Source organism: Sprattus sprattus (genome assembly GCF_963457725.1).
Source record: "Sprattus sprattus genome assembly, chromosome: 2".
NCBI lineage: Eukaryota > Metazoa > Chordata > Actinopteri > Clupeiformes > Clupeidae > Sprattus > Sprattus sprattus.
This window is the reverse complement of record NC_137921.1, coordinates 70,346,948-70,367,730: the sequence shown is the minus strand read 5'-3', so window position 1 is coordinate 70,367,730 and position 20,783 is coordinate 70,346,948. Positions and strand designations below refer to the sequence as shown.

The 20,783-nt window shown below is 45.0% G+C and overlaps 1 protein-coding gene across 1 annotated transcript in view; it reads left to right on the top strand.

Annotated features, from left to right (window-relative positions):
* nrxn3b (neurexin 3b) overlaps positions 1-20,783 on the top strand; it is a gene marked incomplete at both ends in the record, with an annotated part of 235,846 nt that overhangs the window by 171,394 nt on the left and 43,669 nt on the right. Inside the window, one exon of the mRNA XM_080831883.1 lies at positions 10,398-10,579. Coding sequence (XP_080688009.1) covers positions 10,398-10,579 — 182 coding nt within the window. The remainder of the gene's footprint in view (positions 1-10,397; positions 10,580-20,783) is intronic.

Sequence of the window (20,783 nt, the reverse complement as noted above, 5' to 3'; positions counted from 1 at the left end):
AATCCTTCCTTTCTGATCCCTGACACAGTGAGCAGTTTGATAGCTGCTGTGCCAGCGCACCAGGCGGGTAATAACCGGGATAAAATGCTAAGCTAAGCAAGGTGTGATTCTCCATATCTCTGATACCATATAAAGCAAGTATGAGGCTGCAATCTCCTATGAAACAAAAAGAGATGTTTGTCATACTCACATCTCCATCTAAAAGGCAGATTCTAATGGAACTGTCAGCCACCCGTCGTCTGTGGGCTTCTGCTGATGGATCTGACGTATCAAGATGAGACAAGTTAACCAGCTTGTCATTTGGTGGCATATTGGTGCAGGTCGTCCTGCTCGAAGACTAGAAAAGGGTGGAAGAAGATCAAATATTATTCCCAGTACGACGCAAAACATTAGCACTGGAAAATAGGCCTGGGCCGTGCGCCTTTGAATAAGTGTATTTACTAGTGAGCTGCTCTGAGAGTAGGTCTGGCTTATACAGTATATATATTTTTTTTTCATCCATTTCTGTTATTTTTTTGTATTTGCCAGTGAGCTGATTTCAGGTAGGCAATGGCATGCTTGGGCTGAAATGGAGGAATTGCAGCGTGCATTATGCAAGGACTTTGTCTCCCCCCCCCCCCCCCCCACCCCCCCCCCCCCCATCTATTTCACTCAGTGAAAATGACAGGTTTCTTTAGCCTTTCAAGAGCTGCTGAAAGCCTCGCTAGCTTGCTTTAAATTTCCCATCAGTTCAACTAAGAACTTCTTCAAAGGGAGCCGGCTCAAAGAATGGGGGGGGGGGGGGGGGATGGGGGGCTCAACCGAGTGGGCTTTCGTGAACACCAGAGAGAGCAGAGAGAGAAACCTGGTCCTACAGGTACTAAAACACACACCCACACACATACACACACACACACATACACACATACACACATACACACACCCACATATACACACATACACAAACAGCTTCATGTGTCACAAAGTGACGACCGTACAATGAAGCAGAAGCAGAAAATAGGAATATATGCGGTTGGGGGTTAACTGACTTCAAGAACTTAGGAGATATAGCTGACTATCCCTGCACGAGAGGCTGGTGACTCTTCCCACTGCTGAGCTGCCACTCATCCAGTTCCCCCAAAAGGCCCGGTCCTTATCCTCCCTCTCATCACTTCAGAAAAACACTGCTTTCTTTTAAGGATTCGGTTAATTAAAGCCGTCCGGAGGAGCTCTTCAATCGATTGGCTGCTCCACTCGTCTGCTTTTCAGATGGCTAGCATTCGTCCTCTCCGAAGGCCATGGACGAGGCCTCGTTAAGCATTTATTTTCCCCGATAAAGATTGGAAACAGATAACAGGCTGACCTCTGTAGCTGGTCTCAATGGCACTTGAAGAGTAGATGAATCCCTTTTTTTGGGGGGGGGGGGTATCATCGGCTTAACTCGGCGGCTTGTGTCTTTTTCTCTATTGTTTAGTTTAAAGCTGTGTGTCCTTGGCAGCATACACAGAGCATAGCAATGACATCTGGGCTTGGTGCTGCTCAGACTGTAGTGAAGGAGGAGGCTCACCTTTCATGGGGAGTCTATTGTTGCTTTCTCAGACTATAGAAGGCCACCACACATGTCCCATTATTGTCCATAATAACGTGTGTATTGTAGACTTGTTGGTCTTTGTATTTGCATACGTGTGTGTGTGTGTGTGTGTGTGTGTGTGTGTGTGTGTGTGTGTGTGTGTGTGTGTGTGTGTGTGTGATTGTGTGTGGTAGCACAACGTATTTGTGGACTGTAAGGCTGGTATAACTCATGAACAGCCCTGTGTGCTGACCGGAGACCTTGTGAAGCTTGTTTATTCAGGGGCAACATCCGTGCCATAAATCACAGGCACTCTCTCCAGGGCAAACGCCCCACGCTGGGCTGATCAGTGCTAATGGAACTTCTTTGACTCTGCGGGGCTGGGGGGTAGGCTATTCATTATGGGGGAGACATAGTGCCGGCTGGACTGTGGCAGGCCATCGTGAGTGGGTGAGGCTGAATGGAGACCCCACAGAGACCATGCTCAACCGTTTGATTGCGGCAGCCCTTCATTTGAGGAGCTGACGTCACACTGGCCTCGGCAATGGTTGCGGAGGACAGTGTGTGGTTTCGTGTAGTCATGTCCAGGAACGTGCACAGGAATTTTGAAGGGCAGGTGCTCTGCCCTGGAGAAAAGGGGCAACACAATATTTTTTTCACCGCCGCTGCCACGCCCCCGCCATGTAATCGCAAATTTTCAAAATATCATTTTACACTGTCACTTACCGCGACTGCCACGCCCCCGCCATGTAATCGCAAATTTTCAGAATATCATTTTAAACTGTCACTTACCGCGACTGCCATGCCCCCGCCATGTTATCGTAAATATTATTATTATAAAATATTTACTTAGGAGGGGCAACTTATTTCCTTCGGAGGGGCAACTTCAGTCAAAGAGGGCAAACGGGAAGTTGCCCAAGCAACCTTAGCACACTCCTGTGCACATCCCTGGTCATGTCTGATGGAATGTGCAAGGGAGGGATTGGCTGGGAGGGGTTTGGTTTCTTATTTGATGTGAACAACCGTTCGATGCCTCAGGTGTAGGATGTTTGTTTCATCTGGCTGATTTCTTTGTTGGATGATATGCGGTTGTGGAACATTAAAATGGAGGTGGCCATTAACAGTTGTTATACCTGTAAGGACACACTTTCAGAACATGCCAAGGCGGCTGAGGTCATAGAGTCAGCATTATATAAGACAGCAAAGGTGACACTTTGTATAGTGACCCAGTTTCACCCCCACCTCAGCCTGACCCCCACCAAGGACTGAGCTGAGAATTATGTGTGTGTGTGTGTGTGTGTGTGTGTGTGTGTGTGTGGGGGGGGTGGTGATGACCTCTTCCTCTGGTCAGCTCCCAGCCGTGGGGGTCAGAGACGGAGAGCGAGAGGACAGCTCTCCAGGATTAGATCCCGAGGGCATTTCCACAGTGCCTGGCGGCGTGTTGCCATGCCAACCGGCTGTCAGCAATTTGTCCTCTTCTCGCGTCTGGCCATTGGAGACGGACTAATGCGGGTTTATGGATGTATGACATGTTGCCGAAACTGAGTGGGCTGGCTAGCGCCCGGAGAAAGAAATAATGTGTGGTCGGAGCACTGTGTCAGATAGTTCAGTCATTTGGACACGGATCATTGTGGAGCGGACTCATTTAGCTCCTATTCTGCGCCCCCTCTCGAGGGGGAACCAAAGATTCTTTCAGCCTGGCGTTATTAGCGCCGAGGACGTAACGCGGTGATGATTAAGATCTACTGTGAGATCATTCTTTTATTTCCCCCTTTTGTTATCTCTTAATGAAAGACCATCATGTACCACTTGTGACGTGATCCAGTTTGCCATCCAGACATATTCCTCTCCATTGTACTTGATGTGTCCCCTCTTGAAGACCCTGACAAGATCACTGAAATCATCTTTAGCATCGTCGTCATGCGTATTTCATTTCATGCGTTTGAAGTGTTGTCAAAGACATACCAAGCATGACTCATGATGATGGGTGTGAAGGAAGTTGCCATCTCTTAAATAAGGTGCACTTGTTCTTTTTATAAAAAAGTTTGATGAAGACAGTGTGTGTGTGTGTGTGTGTGTGTGTGTGTGTTTTCCCTTTTATTTTTTGCTTCTCTATATATAAATCCTCACTCTGGCCTTTTTTATCTTTGTGTAGAGTGTGTGCTGGGCTGTGCTGTTCTAGAATGGCAAACAGACTGCAATGTCCTCCTGGGATGACTGAATTATGAATGAAGCCTCAGTTGCAGCCATCTTTGTATCGGTTTTCCCTTTGTTATATATTTTCTTCTCTCCCCCCCCCTCTCCCTCCCCATCATCCCACTACCTCGTGCCTAGAGTATGTGGGTGTGTGTCTGCAGGTGTGTGTCTGTAGGTGTGTGTCTGTAGGTGTGTGTCTGTAGGTGTGTGTCTGTAGGTGTGTATACAGTATGTGGGTGTGTGTCTGTAGGTGTGTGTCTGCAGGTGTGTCTGTAGGTGTGTATCTGTAGGTGTGTGTCTGTAGGTGTGTATACAGTATGTGGGTGTGTGTCTGTAGGTGTGTTTCTGCAGGTGTGTCTGTAGGTGTGTATCTGTAGGTGTGTGTCTGTAGGTGTGTATACAGTATGTAGGTGTGTGTCTGTAGGTATGTATCTGTAGGTGTGTGTCTGTAGGTGTGTGTCTGTAGGTGTGTGTCTGTAGGTGTGTGTCTGTAGGTGTGTGTCTGCAGGTGTGTATACAGTATGTAGGTGTGTGTCTGTAGGTGTGTATCTGCAGGTGTGTATACAGTATGTAGGTGTGTGTCTGCAGGTGTGTATCTGTAGGTGTGTATATGCTCTGTGTTTATCTTCCAATCACCCAGCAGAGTACTGGCGATATGCCCACACACTTGACTGACACTTCATTGAGAGCATAGCCACTGGAAGCACAGACTTAAGCCTGGAGTCCTGGAGTCTCTTACAGTGAAATCGGCCTTCTCGTGTGGTTGAACCTCCCCCCCCCCCCTCATTTCATTTCACCTTCTCTCTTTCTGTCTTACTCTTTCCTTCTCTCCCACTCTTTCCTCCTTTTTTTTTTCATTCTGTTTTATTCTGTCGGCTTTGAAAGATCCACCCTGAGAGTGCAAGTGCGTGGCGTGTCGGATCGGCGCTGCATCCAATCACACAGACTCCCCTGCACACCACGCCAGCTCACAGATCCCAGGCAACATAGCAGCTGACAACTTCAGAAAATAGGAGAGGGAAGAAAAGGGAAAAAATCCAGAAAGCCCTGTCCAGTTTTCATTCCATCCAGTTACAACAAAGAGAGCGTCAAAGTTACTTAATTGCACTTGTCCTCTTCCTCATCCTCTTCCTCCTCCTCCTCCTCCTCCTCCTCCTCCTCCCGGCTCATCTGAAAAGGGGTGGACGACAAAGGATTGGAGTGGTTTGTACTATTATGGGCAAGGGGTGTGTGTGTGTGTGCTTTTACCATAGAGTCTTAGGGCTCACCTTCGAGTGGCCTCGTGGCAGACAGTCGAGATGCCATATTGCCCTCGAAACAGAAGTAGGATCATCAGAGGCAGGGTTTTTTTCTTTTTTCTTCAGACGGCACAGCAAAGCTGCCTGGCTTGTCCTGCTTCTCTCGCCCACACACTCGTCCCTCCACTTGCCCCCGTGCTCTCTCCACGTGCCCAACGCCCTCTCCACCAGGCCATGGCAGATGGTTGATCAAGCTGTTTCCTCCCTAGATTTACCCCAGACACCACGGCATGCTCAGAAATATTGACCAAGTCTGAAAGTTTCTGATCAAAAAAATCCAAGTCAAATAATATTATCCCGTGTGTGTGTGTGTGTGTGTGATGTGTTTTAACCTGGTCCATTATTCCAGCTGATATTTTGCACTAGCACTATTACCTCTAAAAGCACCATTACTGAGTTGTCCACCGCTGTAACAATTACAACCTCCATCCCCAGAGTTTCTATTATCACTCGCACAGGGAAATAACTGACGTTGGAAATCATGAGCAAAGTTTATATTATTTTGCCCAGAGCCATTCGGCACATTACATTAGGCACCATCAATCATTTTGGGGCTCGCGCGCGATGCAAATGACTAATGAAACGAAAGACTGTGCTCTCGGTAGAGTACAACAATGCTCTCGGTAATTGGGCCTATTTTTCCTACTCTGGACTCCGAACCGTTGGCCATAAGGGAAGGCGTTCAATCAAATCTCGCCTCTCTGGTCTTCCTCCAGGGATACGTACATTAGCCGAAATATATGTGTGTGTGTGTGTATATATATATTTATATATATAAAATTACTCGCTGTGTGAAACAAAGATGTATCGTGAAGATTAAGTCACAGCTTGGCCCACTGAGTTTTGACATTAGCACGTGTTATCTTTAGAAGCCGATGGTAGACGAAGGGGGAAAAGGATTGGTGGTTCTAATAACGTATCGCATGAAATGCTGCGGATTGATTTATTGTGTCTCGCATTGTTTTAACTGTGATGGAGAATGTGATCGCACTGTTTCCTCCTCCTCCTCCTCTTCCTCCTCCTCCTCCTGCTCTTCTGGAATATTCCAGCGGATTTGTGCCTCCTCAGTCATGGCTCAGCACTGCGGCGCGCTGGACCACATCAAACGTGTTTGTCCTGCTTTCAATCCCTCTGAGCTGCAGCGATGCTGAAAGCCCAGGAGATAACACTCCCCCAGATATTAGCACACACACACACACAGAAATGCACACAAACAGACACACACACATACACAGCACAATCTGAATAGGGTGCATGAACATGGAATTCTGTTTTCATAAAGGTGTGTGTGTGTGTGTGTGTGTGTGTGTGTGTGTGTGTGTGTGTGTGTGTGTGTGTGTGTGTGTGTGTGTGTGTGACCGTTGGGGGAGGTTGTGGTGTGGGTGGCAATCGGCAGCTCACCTAGACTGCACACCTTTATTCTTGCCGTGGACACACACAGCTCCCACTATGTGTGTTGGCTAACTGACTTACACATTATCGGTGGTGTGTGTGTTCTTCTGCTGCGGAAGAATAAGACAAAACAGTTTGTTCCATCTGTGTTTGCATTGCATCTTCTGTTTACTTACTGGAGAATTCCCCAACCTAATGGTTTGCTAGGTTTACTTTACACAAATATTAAATAAAGTATTCCGTCCAGGTTGTTTGGGATATCTGATTCTGGTGTACCGTCTAATAAATACTTCATTTTTGCTTCAATACTAAACTAAAGTACTAAAATTCCCATGGCAGATTGGAGACATTTTTAATAATACAGCCATCCATTTTTGTACATTTTTGTACAACTGTCCTTGTCACTCTTGACAGGATTAATATCTTTAGGAAGACGTCACCCTGGTACCCATCAGCCCCGCTCTGCTCTGCTCTCCTCTTTACCCCCCCTATGTTGTTGTGCCATGATGCATTCCTGCCGTGAGCACCAGATGGAAGAGATCTTGCCTTGAAAAGAGGAAGGCTTCTCCGCCTGTTACAGGATTTTTCTTTCGCTTGGCTGAGATGAGGCAAAGATTCTCAACACTTTTTTCCTTCCCCCAGGGCTCTTAAGCATATGTGTGATTCGGTTAGGGGGAGGGCCGGAGAGCCTCACATAGCTTCAGGGCCTCACATAGCTTTGCTCTCATTTAGGTGAAGGGTATGGACTCTGGTCCTCATGCATAGCCAGACATCATTTTGTTCATGTTTTATTTAAAAAAAGCTGTGTTCTCACCCTCCTCTATATTCCCCTTCCATATGTATAGGAGATAAACAGAATTAAGCAAACAAATTTGGCGTGTGGAGCAGGAGGAAAAAGCATAATGTAATGAAAAGATAGGTGTAATCAGTACATAGGTGAATACTAGCTTATAAACAATGCAAAAGGCCAGAAGAAGCCTGCCAGACTTACAAATTATGAGGGGCATAGTGTTAGCTCAATAGAGAACAAACACCTAATACACTATGCAGTTTTAATCATAAATGCATAATAAAGTGGAGACCAAAACAACAAACACATCTAGTTCACAAGCGAGGCACCATCTCCGCATTGAGGGTACATTTATAGGGTTGACCTCACCGGCTGCCTGGAATTACAAACATCTCGAGGTGTTCATCTGCAGCCTCACCTAATGAAGTTTTTAATGAAGTTTTCACCAGACGGAAATTCCATTAAAGATCCTAAACCTGTGATGGTGTGTACCCTGGCAGAAGACGCAATTTAGTCCAATAATGAATTCATATGCAAAACACTGTCTGTAAAAGCTTTCAGCGTCCATTAAAGACAGACTATTTGTTGCCTAATTACCATCCAACTTGCTTTCTACTATCTCTCCCAGTGTTAAAAAACAAACAAACAAACCTCAAAACAACCTTCCACTTAGCACTGTGGCAGTGTGTGAAGGATTCTGTAACCTGTTTGCAGTAGCTATGGGTCGCCACCGTCCCCTCCTTTCTCTCCTTGTACCACAGGCACAATCCCCTTCTCAAGCAGCTCTTATTTCATTAAATGAAGTAAATACCTGTTCTACACTCACAGGGATTTACAGAGCTCACCCTTGCAGAGTCATTCGGATACGTTGGGGCTTTTCTCTGGGCTTGTGTGGTGACTGAAGGGTGTCCTCGTCTGCTCAGCACATCGACTGAATGGAGTAATTGGCTCCCAGGGGGGATTGGCTGGATGTGGGCTCCTGCAAGACATGGAAATGGGATGGGGGGGGGTTTAGAATATCTGCAGAGGTGAGGAATCAAAATGTCTTTAAGGGAGAATCATCAACCTGCATTACATTTTTGGTTGGAAGAGGGTACCAAGGTTTTTACTCTGTTGTAGAAAAGAGGTGGAGGGGGTTTAAATGAATGCCATCAAATGGTGTTCCTCATTTAAAAAAAGACTCGTGCTGGGATTCATTTTGGATTTCTCTATCGAGACTGCGAGGAGCGGAGCAGGTGTTTTGTGCATTGACGAGGGCCCTGGAATGTTGCCTGGTTGTTGCTAGGGTACGGGTGAGGATCCCTGGCAGAGGTGAGTGCTTGAGTGAGTGCCAGGATGCAGGTGCTGTTGTTCGGTGGTATGTGGGTGCGGGAAGCTGGACTGGTGGTTGCTAAGGCACAGGTGGTGGGCATCAGTGATGTGCCAGGGGCCTGGTAGGGGGCAGCTGCTCTGCCCTGGCAAAGCGAGTGAGTTAGTTACACAACTTAAAAACCCTGCGCTTTACTGATGTATGGCTCCTCCATGGGTGGTTTAAGAGGGGCAGATGTCATGTTGTAAAAAAAAAACACCTCCATGTTGGAAATGTATCTTTATTGGGAATAACCCCTTGAGATGTACCATCTCGTTTTCGAGGGGGTCCACAACACAATCAGATAGTAAACATACATTACATGAACATAAACATAGAAACAACAATATGACAGGACAAACTAAAACAACACACAACAAACGATCAGCAGAATGTCCAGTGTCCAGTGCTTCAGGGCAAAACAAATCAACTAAAAAGAAATCATTAGAGGGAAGAAGATACCTAGCGTCCGGGGGCAGGCTCTTGTCTCCCAGACAACAAAAGCATATTGTCTCCTGCCTCTCTGAGGACCTGGACAGATGGGCATTTACAGAGCCAACCAGATGTTCCAGTGAGTCGGAGATGGAATAATACACCCAGGTAGGGAGAGGGAGTAATAAAAGCTGCATCTGGCTCCAAACCCAGAACTGGGTCCTCCAGTGAGTACTGTAGCCTAGTCGCCTGCCAGACGTGCAGCTTGCGATGTTCTTATCATATTGATTTGTCGAGCATCTTTATTTGATCTTTTCATTATGTGTACAGCGTGGATGTGTGTCTGTGTGGGGCGGGGGGGGGGGGGGGGGGGATCTTGGAAGCATTCTAAATGTGTGAATCCAATTGCCTCTGGGATCTGACCTGAATAAAGTAAGATGCATCCTGGTGGATCTGACATCTGCCATAAAGGTGTTAAAGGTGTGTGTGTGTGTGTGTGTGTGTGTGTGTGTGTGTGTGTGTGTGTGTTTGTGTGTGTGTGTGTGTGTGTGTTTTTTTTTGTCTGCATAGCTGCTTTTCCCTCTGTGGTGGATGTGTAATGAGATGGTCAGTGGTTTGCGGTTCCTCACCAGCCTAATTTTTGGTTGGCGGCTTTCCTCCTTCTGCGTTTGTCAAATTAACTTTGACGAAACGCTCTTCGATTTGGTTTGTTTCCTTCCCTCAACCGCCCAAACCCCCTTCCCCCTTCTGTGGCTTCCCTGGCTTTGCTTTGTTCTGTGGTTTCATGTTTAATGCATCAGGATCGGGAGACTTATTGGGTTTGGGCCCTGCTGGTGCTGCTCTTACCGGGACAGGAAGGATGTGTGATGGAGGTTAAGGCCTTATCCAGAGCCCAACTACAGGAGCCCTGCTTCAGCCAAGTTTTTAGCATTATGCAGGTCAACACAACTGTGTGTGTGTGTGTGTGTGTGTGTGTGTGTGTGTGTGTGTGTGTGTGTGTGTGTGTTTGTGTGTGGTCAACACAACTGGGCCCAGACTCTGCTGAGGTTGATGCAATACCACAGTAAGACCTCAAGTGTAGAAGGTCATCTCTTTAGTCTAAACAGAGCAGAGGACATACTGTAGATGTTTGTTTTGTGTGTGTGTGTGTGAGTGTGTGTGTGTGTGGGGGGGGGGGGGGGTGTACTAAGGGTTTTGTTAGACCTGTGGAGAGGATGACTGGCGTAGTGTTGCCTCAGCTTAATGTTCTGCGTCTCTCTTTTGTCTTTGTCTACGCAGCGGGTGCCACGTATATCTTTAATGTTCTGCGTCTCTCTTTTGTCTTTGTCTACGCAGCGGGCGCCACGTATATCTTTAATGTTCTGCGTCTCTCTTTTGTCTTTGTCTGTGCAGCGGGCGCCACGTATATCTTCGGGAAAGGAGGTGGTCTCATTGTGTACACGTGGCCCAACAACGAGAGGCCGAGCACCCGCACCGACCGCCTGGCCGTGGGCTTCAGCAGCACCATAAAGGATGGGATACTGGTCCGCATCGACAGCGCCCCGCGTCTGGGAGACTACATCATGCTCCACCTCGTAAGTCACCCCGCCTGTCTCCATGGTTTCTTGCTGTGTCTATAGCTGTGTGTGCCAAGGTAGTCAGCTGCCTGCTCAAGCATAGAGCTTCAAAGAACTACTATGACTCAAGGAAAAAAACTGACGAGCTCCTTCATTAGAACTCTGGTGTCGGAATAGAATGTCGGCGCAATTAGTGAATTCATTGGTATCAGTATGACCTTGAGATTGAGGTCTCGTGTTAAATTGTAATCAATCATTGACATGTCTCACTATATATGATTAAAGTTAGGGAACTCTATTGTAAGTGGCCTGAGGTATAATATTAGCTACTGATTAACCAATTAATGTTCTTCTCATGAAGTCATATTGGCTCTAACCTTAAAGCTAATACCTTGTCTGAACCCTGAATCTAAGTCTATCTTGGAAGAACAAGCACTGTACTTTTTTGTGCAATAATTGTAAATTAATTAACTAAAGTGCTAGGACCTAAGGCTGCTGCACTGGGTACAATAGAGCTGACCTTACTGGTGAATTCAGCTATTTCTTGCATTCATTTTTTACCTTTATGGGCTAAGTCTGCCACATTCTTACAGCAAGGTATCTGGAAATAAAATACGCTTTTTTTCAAACAGACAACATTAACTTCTTATCAGGTATTGGCGAAGTCCTGTGTGGTGGGACAGGTGAACGTGCTGATAGCCACGGGAAATAGGGTGTTTTGAAGCAATTGAACAATTGCGGCAGCAGGCTGGGGTCTTAAGGAAATCTGTGCAATGAGATGATGTGCTAACTCATGTCTGCCATCTGTGCTGTGGATAGAAACCTGCCGCCTCCGTATTTGCTTTGTTTTACCCAATCCCGCAGCAAGGGAAAAAAAGACAGACTCTATATATTTCTGTTTCAGTAGCAGGTAGTATATTTCTGCCAAGTGTGTCAGTCAGCATTTAGGCAAGAACTTTGTTTGATTAATTAAAAGTTCTCTAGAACAAGGTCAAAAATATAAAAATCTTGGACGTTTTCATCATCAATGCTGTACTTTTTCATTTGAATATACTGTAAGTGGGACATTACCTCTTCGAAGAGTGGCTGAATCTATTCTCTAAAACATGGCGTCTCACAGATGCATATAAAGGCCTTCATCACTCTGCTTCAGTGGTATAACACTGGACTAATCCATGTTTACAGACATCGAAGAAACCACTATCAGTTTTGTCAATAGCCAATGGATTCCTAAAAGAGCGCTTACAGACTATACAGATTAGATTGTGTCGATAACAATGTCTCATTGGCACGGAACTGGCTGCCTCAACATCATGATGGAAGGGAATCAAAGTACATCGGATATTAATGTCGGGGACCTTTTATCTAGACGATTCCGTATTGATTTCTGCTAAGCTTTGAGCCTCATACTGTTTCACTCTCATCGAAAAAACAGCTCTTGGCTTCCCTCCAACTTCAACGTTATAGGAAATGGTTTGTGTAATTAATCATTATACTTGCTCATTATATGTCGGGGAAAAACGTTTTGCGTTTTATCTTTTATGAAACTCCGGAGAGCTTAGCAGTCATTATTTTTCTTCTCCATTAGCTATATCTAGGTTTCCAACTTGTTTTTCAGTTGTTTACATAATTACCTAATCAACTTTATTTCGTTTTTTAACTAAGTGGCGGCATTGATTTGAATGTCAAAACAATTAAATGCTTTGGCACAAACATGGCTAGTTTTGTGTTAGCATCCATAATTGTCTTATTTCACCCATAAACCTCTGCATGCTTCTTCTTCTTCTTGTTTCTTTCCCTCTTCCTCGTTTTCAACAATCATTTCAAGGTCCCACTAGGATCAATGAAAGAGCAGCTGAACAGTGAAACTGCATTTAATGAGTTCTCTGTGTTTTAGAGGTGAGCCAATGAAACATAGCACACACCCTCTAGAGAAAGAAAGAAAAAAGATAGAGACTATGAAAGAGAAGAATTGGAAGAGGGGAAGAAAGCACAGATTGCGACCAAGACAGGGAGTGTAAAATCCAATTGGATGCATTAATCATAGTTTTTTTTTTTAGAAAAGCGTGGTCGTCTCACAGTCACATGATGGCGCCCATTCAAACCCTGGGATTAAAGCTTTTCTCTGTGTTTGGGTGGTCAAGGTGTGTGTGTGTGTGTGTGTGTGTGTGTGTGTGTGTTTGTGTCTCTTTGTGTGTGTATGTGTGTGTGTGCCATGATTCACACGCAGTCGCTCACTAGAGAGTGTGCATGGCTCCAGGTGACATTTACTCCAGATGAGCCATGCCTCTGTCCCTCGCCTCTCTCCCTTAGTCAGTCAGGCTGTAACATGAGAGACAGAGTGTGTGTGTGTGTGTGTGTGTGTGTGTGTGTGTGTGCAGGGTTCACGCTAGACTTTTTCTTGGCCGGACAAATGTCCGACGCTATTCCAGAATATCGGCCATTTGGAATGTCTACCGGACGTTATTCACTAATAGCCTAATTGAATAACCACCAAAACTCAAAATGAGAAACGACACAAATTAACGATACAAATCGTTGTGCTGATAGGCCTAGAGGTTAGCACCACATTGAAAATCAGGAGCTTCCAAACACTCAAGTAATTCTGTCAATCCGCAAAACTGATTACTTGGGATGTCACGTTTAGCCATGTGATACACCACTTTCATTTGTGCCACGAGTGCGTCTCTTTTACATTGCACTTTGCTGCGGTGTTAGGGACATAGCGGCTCTGTGGTCAGATGACTCGCTATGGTCAACTAAGGCAGATGTTTTTAAATTGATGGAGCCTTTCGTAAAGCCGTTTAACTTGCCTGCTCTCTCACAAATGCTACAGAACATTGTGTCTCGACCATCCACCTTTTCCGACCTTAGCCAACGGAATTGCTCGACCCATTCAGCTTTAAAACTCCTTTTAAGTTTTTTGGCAGGCGCATTTCCTAAATCAGTCGGGGCCTCGGATGATGTACTTGGAGTCGAATCATTTCTTGACGAATCATTAGGCCTATCAAGGCTATCAGTTGTCTTTTTGAAGAACTGACCGAGACACGTCTGCTTAGCCATTTTGAAATTTTGTTATTGTTTATTTTAGTGAACAGTTTTTAGCGGGGAAACCAGCCTGCGTGTGTTGCGGAACCTCGACCAGCGCATGTTCCGAATGCAATCCAAATCTGCTTTAGAACTTTTTTTTAAATGACATAGCAGGCTGATTATATTCAGGTTTATGTTACAGTTGTTTTGTTGGTTTCATATGTTACTGATTAATCATAGCCTACATACATATTTTCTATCGGACATTTGGGCCGTTTACATCTTATTATACCGGCCATTCATGCCTTCAATCGGCCAATGTCCGGCCATAGCCGGCTAACGTGAACACTGTGTGTGTGTGTGTGTGTGTGTGTGTGTGTGTGTGTGTGTGTGTGATGAGAGACAGAGAGTGCAAAGTGCAGTTTGTGGCAGAGCACAGAGATATCAGACGCAGTGGGCTTCCGCCGCATCCCAAGCTTTAGCTGATGGTGCTGGTTGTTCTTTATGTGTTGCAGAGTACACGGTTTGTGTGTGTGTGTGTGTGTGTGTGAATGTGTGTGTGTTGTTCTCACTCGATGCCATGACACAAAATGACGTTTCATTTAAAAAACCTGAGAGCTAGCTTTCACTTAGCTGTGCATTAGCTTAACCTGGTTAGTATCCATCTTACAGGCATTTTAAAGCATTGTTTTATGAAGCTTGCAGAGCGGCAATGAGGTTAGCGGCGTGAAGAGATGAAAGCATAATCGATTTCCTTCTTTCCACGCTCTTATCTTTTCATTCATCTCTGGAAATGATTGCATTTCAGTTCTCTGTGCTCCATCTTCTGACCACCCAGGACTGGATAGGTTTCTGTGCGTCTTCAAATCATGTACATCTGATCTGATATGATATGATATGACATGATATGATACCTGTGAGGGGGGATAAAACACATTTGCAACAAAACTGTTGGCACCAGATGGCCTCATGACCTGTGTGTGTGTGTGTGTGTGTGTGTGTGTGTGTGTGTGTGTGTGTGTGTGTTGGCACCAGATGGCCTCATGACCTCATCAGTGGAGTCTATATTTGTGTGTGTGTCACTCATATCTGACCAGAGAATATGCCCAATCCTCAGAGTCATGCCATTTATGAGAGGGGGGGGGGTTATTAAAAGGGCTGTAGGCCAGTGTCTTCATGCCGTGGCTGCACAATGAATTCGCTTAAGCTTCCTCACTTTAATTTAGAGAGGGTAGGGAGAGAAAAAGAGGTATGGCTTCTAGGTAATTGAAATCACATTCTAGACAAGTGAATGTAGTGGGCCGTGAGGAGGAAAATGAAGCGGGGGAAAGGCTTATATTGCATTCAGGTCCACCCTGAATATATCTCCCTGACATTTCTGTTACACATATGAGATTTGCCCCTTTTTTTCCTATATGTGGCTTTTGGGGCATACCATCCATTTGGGGGGAAATGTGATGGCATGCATGAGGTAAAATAGCATTATTATTGTCATGATGGATGATCCTAAATTGTAGTGGACCCAGTGGTTTTACATTTTCCTATAAGGAATGAATCCATGTTTGTCAAATGCACTCAGTGGGTAGAATAGCCTAATCTTATAATGCCAATGTGCCGTGTTGGTGGAATGTGACATTTTTTTTTTAATATTTTGTCAGGCTACTATGTCCCACAAGCTATACGTCATTTGCAAATGTATTGTGGAGGGAATTTTCCTGAATAGGCCTGAAAGTAAATCTATTTCATTCTCTCTGCAGCTATTGTTGCTGTGAGTCTATTGTCCCATTTTGAAGAAAATAGTCTGTAATATGACTTGGCAATAGTCCTAAGGTGTGGACAAGTACTTTAGACTGGGCATCGTCATAGTTATAAGGCAATAATACCGCTGTTATTGTATCACCAATGCAGAAAGGAAGAGTTGTCGCTGGCAGAGGAAGCGGTGGAGTCGCTCTCCTGTCATGATTTATTTACTGCATTACACGGCAGATCGGAAATTTAAATAGACAGGACAAGAGTGCAGAGACACAATACAGTTGTCTGGTGAAGAGGCCTTCAGCTCTGGGAGAGAGAGTAGCTTTCATAGTGCGCCGTGGTAACTGCAATGACAACAACGAAGCTCCACAGGAGTGGAGGCAGGAGGAGAGATCAGTCCCGTCCCAACAGCCCCCACAGGCACGGGGCGAGATGACAGCACTGTTGTTCGCACTTCAGAACATGAGTGTGCGAGGTAAGACGAGTAATAACTGATAGCATTAGGCAAACAGAACAGGAGTGCGCGAGGTAAGACGAGTAATAACTGATAGCATTAGGCAAACAGAACAGGAGTGCGCGAGGTAAGACGAGTAATAACTGATAGCATTAGGCAAACAGAACAGGAGTGCGCGAGGTAAGACGAGTAATAACTGATAGCATTAGGCAAACAGAACAGGAGTGCGCGAGGTAAGACGAGTAATAACTGATAGCATTAGGCAAACAGAACAGGAGTGCGCGAGGTAAGACGAGTAATAACTGATAGCATTAGGCAAACAGAACAGGAGTGCGCGAGGTAAGACGAGTAATAACTGATAGCATTAGGCAAACAGAACAGGAGTGCGCGAGGTAAGACGAGTAATAACTGATAGCATTAGGCAAACAGAACAGGAGTGCGCGAGGTAAGACGAGTAATAACTGATAGCATTAGGCAAACAGAACGGCATAAAGTCGCTATGCCCCCCAGCCTCAGTCCCAAGTCAGCTTCCTTGACATTTGTTCATGTCACGAGAGAGAGAAAACAACGAGAAATACAAGCTAAAGGTCGTTCGACCCTCCCCGTGCTCTTTGACTGATTCATCATTCAGCAGCCTTGCTGGTGCCATGACATTAAACAGATACTATCACGATCGACAAAGACATTCATTAGACTATTAAACTGTTCTCTTCTCAGCCTTAATCTCGACAGATCGATCTTGTATCATTGTTGAGGTTTTATGTAGGGGGGGTAGTTGCCTAAACTGGTTCTCACCAGTATGTGCTTTCAATGAGTGCCTATTATATGAATTATAATCATTCAAGTTAACCGTCCACAGCCTGTAAGTGAATGGGGTGACTGGTCTAGCACGATCATTCCCCATACGTCTGGGTGGTCTTTAGCATTCAAACAAAGTTAGTAAATGAGTTCCGGTGAGAACCCAGTTTCTCTGCCTCGCCTCCTCTGTCTGCTAATTTTGACGGAAGGTTGTAAACCCGTGTGAGCGCAAGCTCATTAAAAAATGATCGAGTGTCTGCAAGAGAAACCGAGAGCCTCCGTGTCTTATCACCTCCGCTCCCCGCAACACTGTCACTTTGTCACCAGCGCTCCATGCCCTCCCATGTACTCTCATTCTCGGTCTCTATCTCCCCTCTTTTCTCTCGCTTGCATCAGGAGACAGATAAATAAATAAATAAATAAATAAGATGGAGAAGAGAAGCACTTTTAGCAAATTGACTGCGTCTCGGATTATCGACAAGAAAGGGATGATGAATTGCAGTTGCTGAAGTGATAAACTTCAACATTAGAAAATAAATCTACTGGAAGGGGGAAAAAAATCTATCTGCTGCTTTCAATATCAGCGGTAGAGCGAGAGATTGGCTCCCTGTGAATGTATTCATTTAGGATTAGGCACCTGCTGGCGAAAGCAGCAAGAAGTTTCTCTCTCTCTTTTTTCTTTCTGAAGAGTAGAGAGAGAGAGAGAGAGGAAGAAATAAACAGGCAAAGGAGATCAAATGGAAAGAAAAGCTCTTGCAGACATAACACAAAAAGAGCTTTTGTGTTTTTTTATTCATTCGTGGCACATTTTGAATTTACTTTAACGGAAACTAGTGAACACCTGTGTTTTTCGGGAGAGTTTCAATTAATTAAGAAATTGAGAAGCCCAATATCAAAACTATTAATTTTGGTTCAGTAATTAACCATAGAGTTAATTCATTAGTGTTAAAATATCTACAAAATGTGTCATTTTGCTTAACTAAAAACATTGATGCACAAATGGAATATATGATTCTATTCTAGAAGACCTCAGCAATAATATTAGAAAAGGGTTCAATGTTTCCGTGGTTGTTCTTTTTATGTCTCTAAGACGAAAACTCAAAAATAAAAATATCCCGGACGAGGGATATAGACCTTTTAATAATACCACTGGTATTGTTGGTTCACATGTGCTCTCGTACCCTGTTCACGTTGTGATGATCTCCAGCGGTCAGCAAGTAGAGTTCACATCACTTCCAGTCAGTAAGGTGTCTAGATGTTGTGCCATGCTCGTGCACAGCACAGGCCAGCTGTTAACCCAAGCCTAATGTGTGTCTGTCTTTTACGACGTAATAAAAGTCCTGTTTCCCGTCAAGGACATGTTTTTCCAATGACCGACGACGCCCATGCAGCATTTCTTCTCAGTCTTCTTCTTTCCCGTTAAAAGTCAGATTGCGTCTATATAAAGCCATGGTGGAGACAGTGAACTGATCGGTTAAGAGTTTCGACCATAAAAGGTCGCAGACCCCTTTACCTCCCTGGAACATATCCGGTTGAGGAGCCCTCAAACTCTGGCTGTCCCAGAGTGGAGACATGGCCTCTGACATGCTTCAGGGGTCGACTAGTAAACTGCCGGGACCCACTGGTGAGTCAGAACACAGAACACAGAACATCAGGTTCTTATACGATGTTGACCATTATTTTATTGCTCCTGCTGCCTGCTTTTATTGATTTTATGTAAAAATTAAATTGCAACAATTGTACGAAATGTGCTATATAAATAAAGTCTCACTTACTTACACAGAGTTACTGTTGAGGAAGGCGTTGTAGGGGAGCGCAGGCTTATGGCTCATTAAAGCTGCACATTGACTGCCCTTTATCCCTGCAGATGGCCTGACTACCTCCTTCAGCTGGGAGTGGGCTTGGACACATGCAAATAGACACACAGGATTACACACACACACACACACACACACTGTGTGCTCTCCCTCTTCGCTACAGTGTGTTTGTGGAGAGAGAGGTGGGTGTATGTGTAAGGTTGGTGGTTGTGTGTCATGCTCAGGAGCATCAGGACCTTGGAGAGCGCCATGCTTAAAAGGAGGCTATTTGCATAGTTTGGTAATCAGATGCATCTGGCTTCCGTCTTACTCGCTTGTTTTTCCTTGAGACACGGCCGCATAGAAGGCCACATGTGTGCTTTTATTATGTTTGTCTTGTCCCCCCCTCTTTCTCACTCTCTATATCTGTTTCCCTCACTCTCTTTGAGAAGCTTACGAGATGGGACAGAAATTGAGGGATTTCCTAATTGTCTCTCGATGACAAACCCCAGTGGCCAAGCGTTAGTATTCAAAAGCTTAGCCCATGATGGCGTTTTAGACATCCCATGAAATGAGCCACGTTTGCTTCCTCTTGCGACACATGGCTCAAGATCGCCTTTCAAATGATGACCTTTACCTCCCGCTGGTTTGGTGTTTTAAAGGCAAGGTTGTTAAATGGAGGGTGAGGCAAAAATGAGGCCTCTCTAGATTTAGTTTTGTCTCTCGAAAAGCATTTCGCTTCTTTTTTGTGAAACAAATTGGTTCCTTTTTTCCCAAAAATAGGTATGGGTTTGACGGGTCTCTTCCGACGCGTTTCTGTCTTCCTTGTAAGCAGGCCTCAGCGTGGAGCTGCGGTGCTTAAAAAGGCGATCACGCAGAGAGGACGAGCCAGTGCTTGCTGCAGTGAGCAGGCTTTGATCTCCCGGAGTCCATGGGCATTGACAGTCTCCTGAAATAACCTTGTGTGTCTGTGTGATGCACACACGCACAAGAGACCTTGCAGAGAATGAGACACACTCTCACACACACACACACACACACACACACACACACACACACACACACACACACACACACACACAGGCATGTACACACTCACACGTGCATGCTCACATACTTGCATGTACATACACTCATGCACAATACACTCATATCCACACTGATCCATGCACATGTATATGCACGGACACCCACCCACACACACACACACACACACACACACACACACACACGCACACCCACCCACACACACACACACACACACACACACACTTATAGCTTCCTATTCTCCCTGGTGTATTTCCTCTCAAATCTGATATAGCATGACATCACTTCTATTTTAATCGGAGTGACCTCATATCCTAATGAATATGGATGGCGTTGCTGTAAGCGCTTCTACAGTTTTGTTCAAGATTTAGCTACAAATGTGTCAGTCCCAAGTGTCTCAAGGGGTATGCTTGCTCTGAATGTCCACAACAACGTTGGTCCGCTTATTTATATGCAAAGACGTTTCAGAATTGTCTGTAATTCAAATGGCCATGGTTCAACCCTGCTATTTTCTAGTTCTCTCTTGTTCACACCGCTAACAAAGATAATGGACTTTCATAAGATCTTTTTCATCTTCTCTGCTGTTTTGTAAACCGTTACTGAATAAGATGATTATATATTTGGTAGTGACGCTGTCTAGTAAGCAATCCTGTGTCAGGAATTGTACACTGTTTCAAGTACAGTATGGTGCTGTTGCTGAGGACTTTCTGAATATTCATAGTTCTACTGGTCAGAAGTGTTAGTGTTTCTGTGTGTTTGGCACTCGCTGCTCCTGATTATCCTGTTATAATGTGGCAAAGGGCCAGTAGGATGAAAAAGATGTGAAAATGGGATGCCAGGAAGCACCTAACACAGAGAAGAACTGGCAATGAGAAGTGACAATGACAGTGCTGGATTGCCCTTCTCTTTTTATCTCTCTGAAGAGGGAGGAAGACAGCCGACCTAGATAGATTCCTTCCCCATTATCAAAACCATCATCGTCTTTTTTTTTTTTTTTTTTTTTTGAGGGCTCAGATATTTCCTCTACGCCTAAAATATTTACCCAGCCTGTCTTCCGGCTATCTCAGCTCGTCTGTGACGAGTGCCGACTAGGAGGTCAGTTTCGTTTCGTGCCTCTGACTTTTGAGAGACGTTCTGGGCTACCTCGCACCAGGGGGTCCTGCTCGGGGCTTTTTGATTTTTACGCAAATCTGAAGTGATCACAAAGTCTTCTAGCAAGTCTCTGTGATTTGCTTTTTTTAAAAAAAAGAAACGGGATCCTCCTAGTCATTCCGTGTCGAGGCACTGTACAAATTGATTGACCTACTCCCTTTGTGTTTCTTCTTCCTTGATGAAGATACAATAG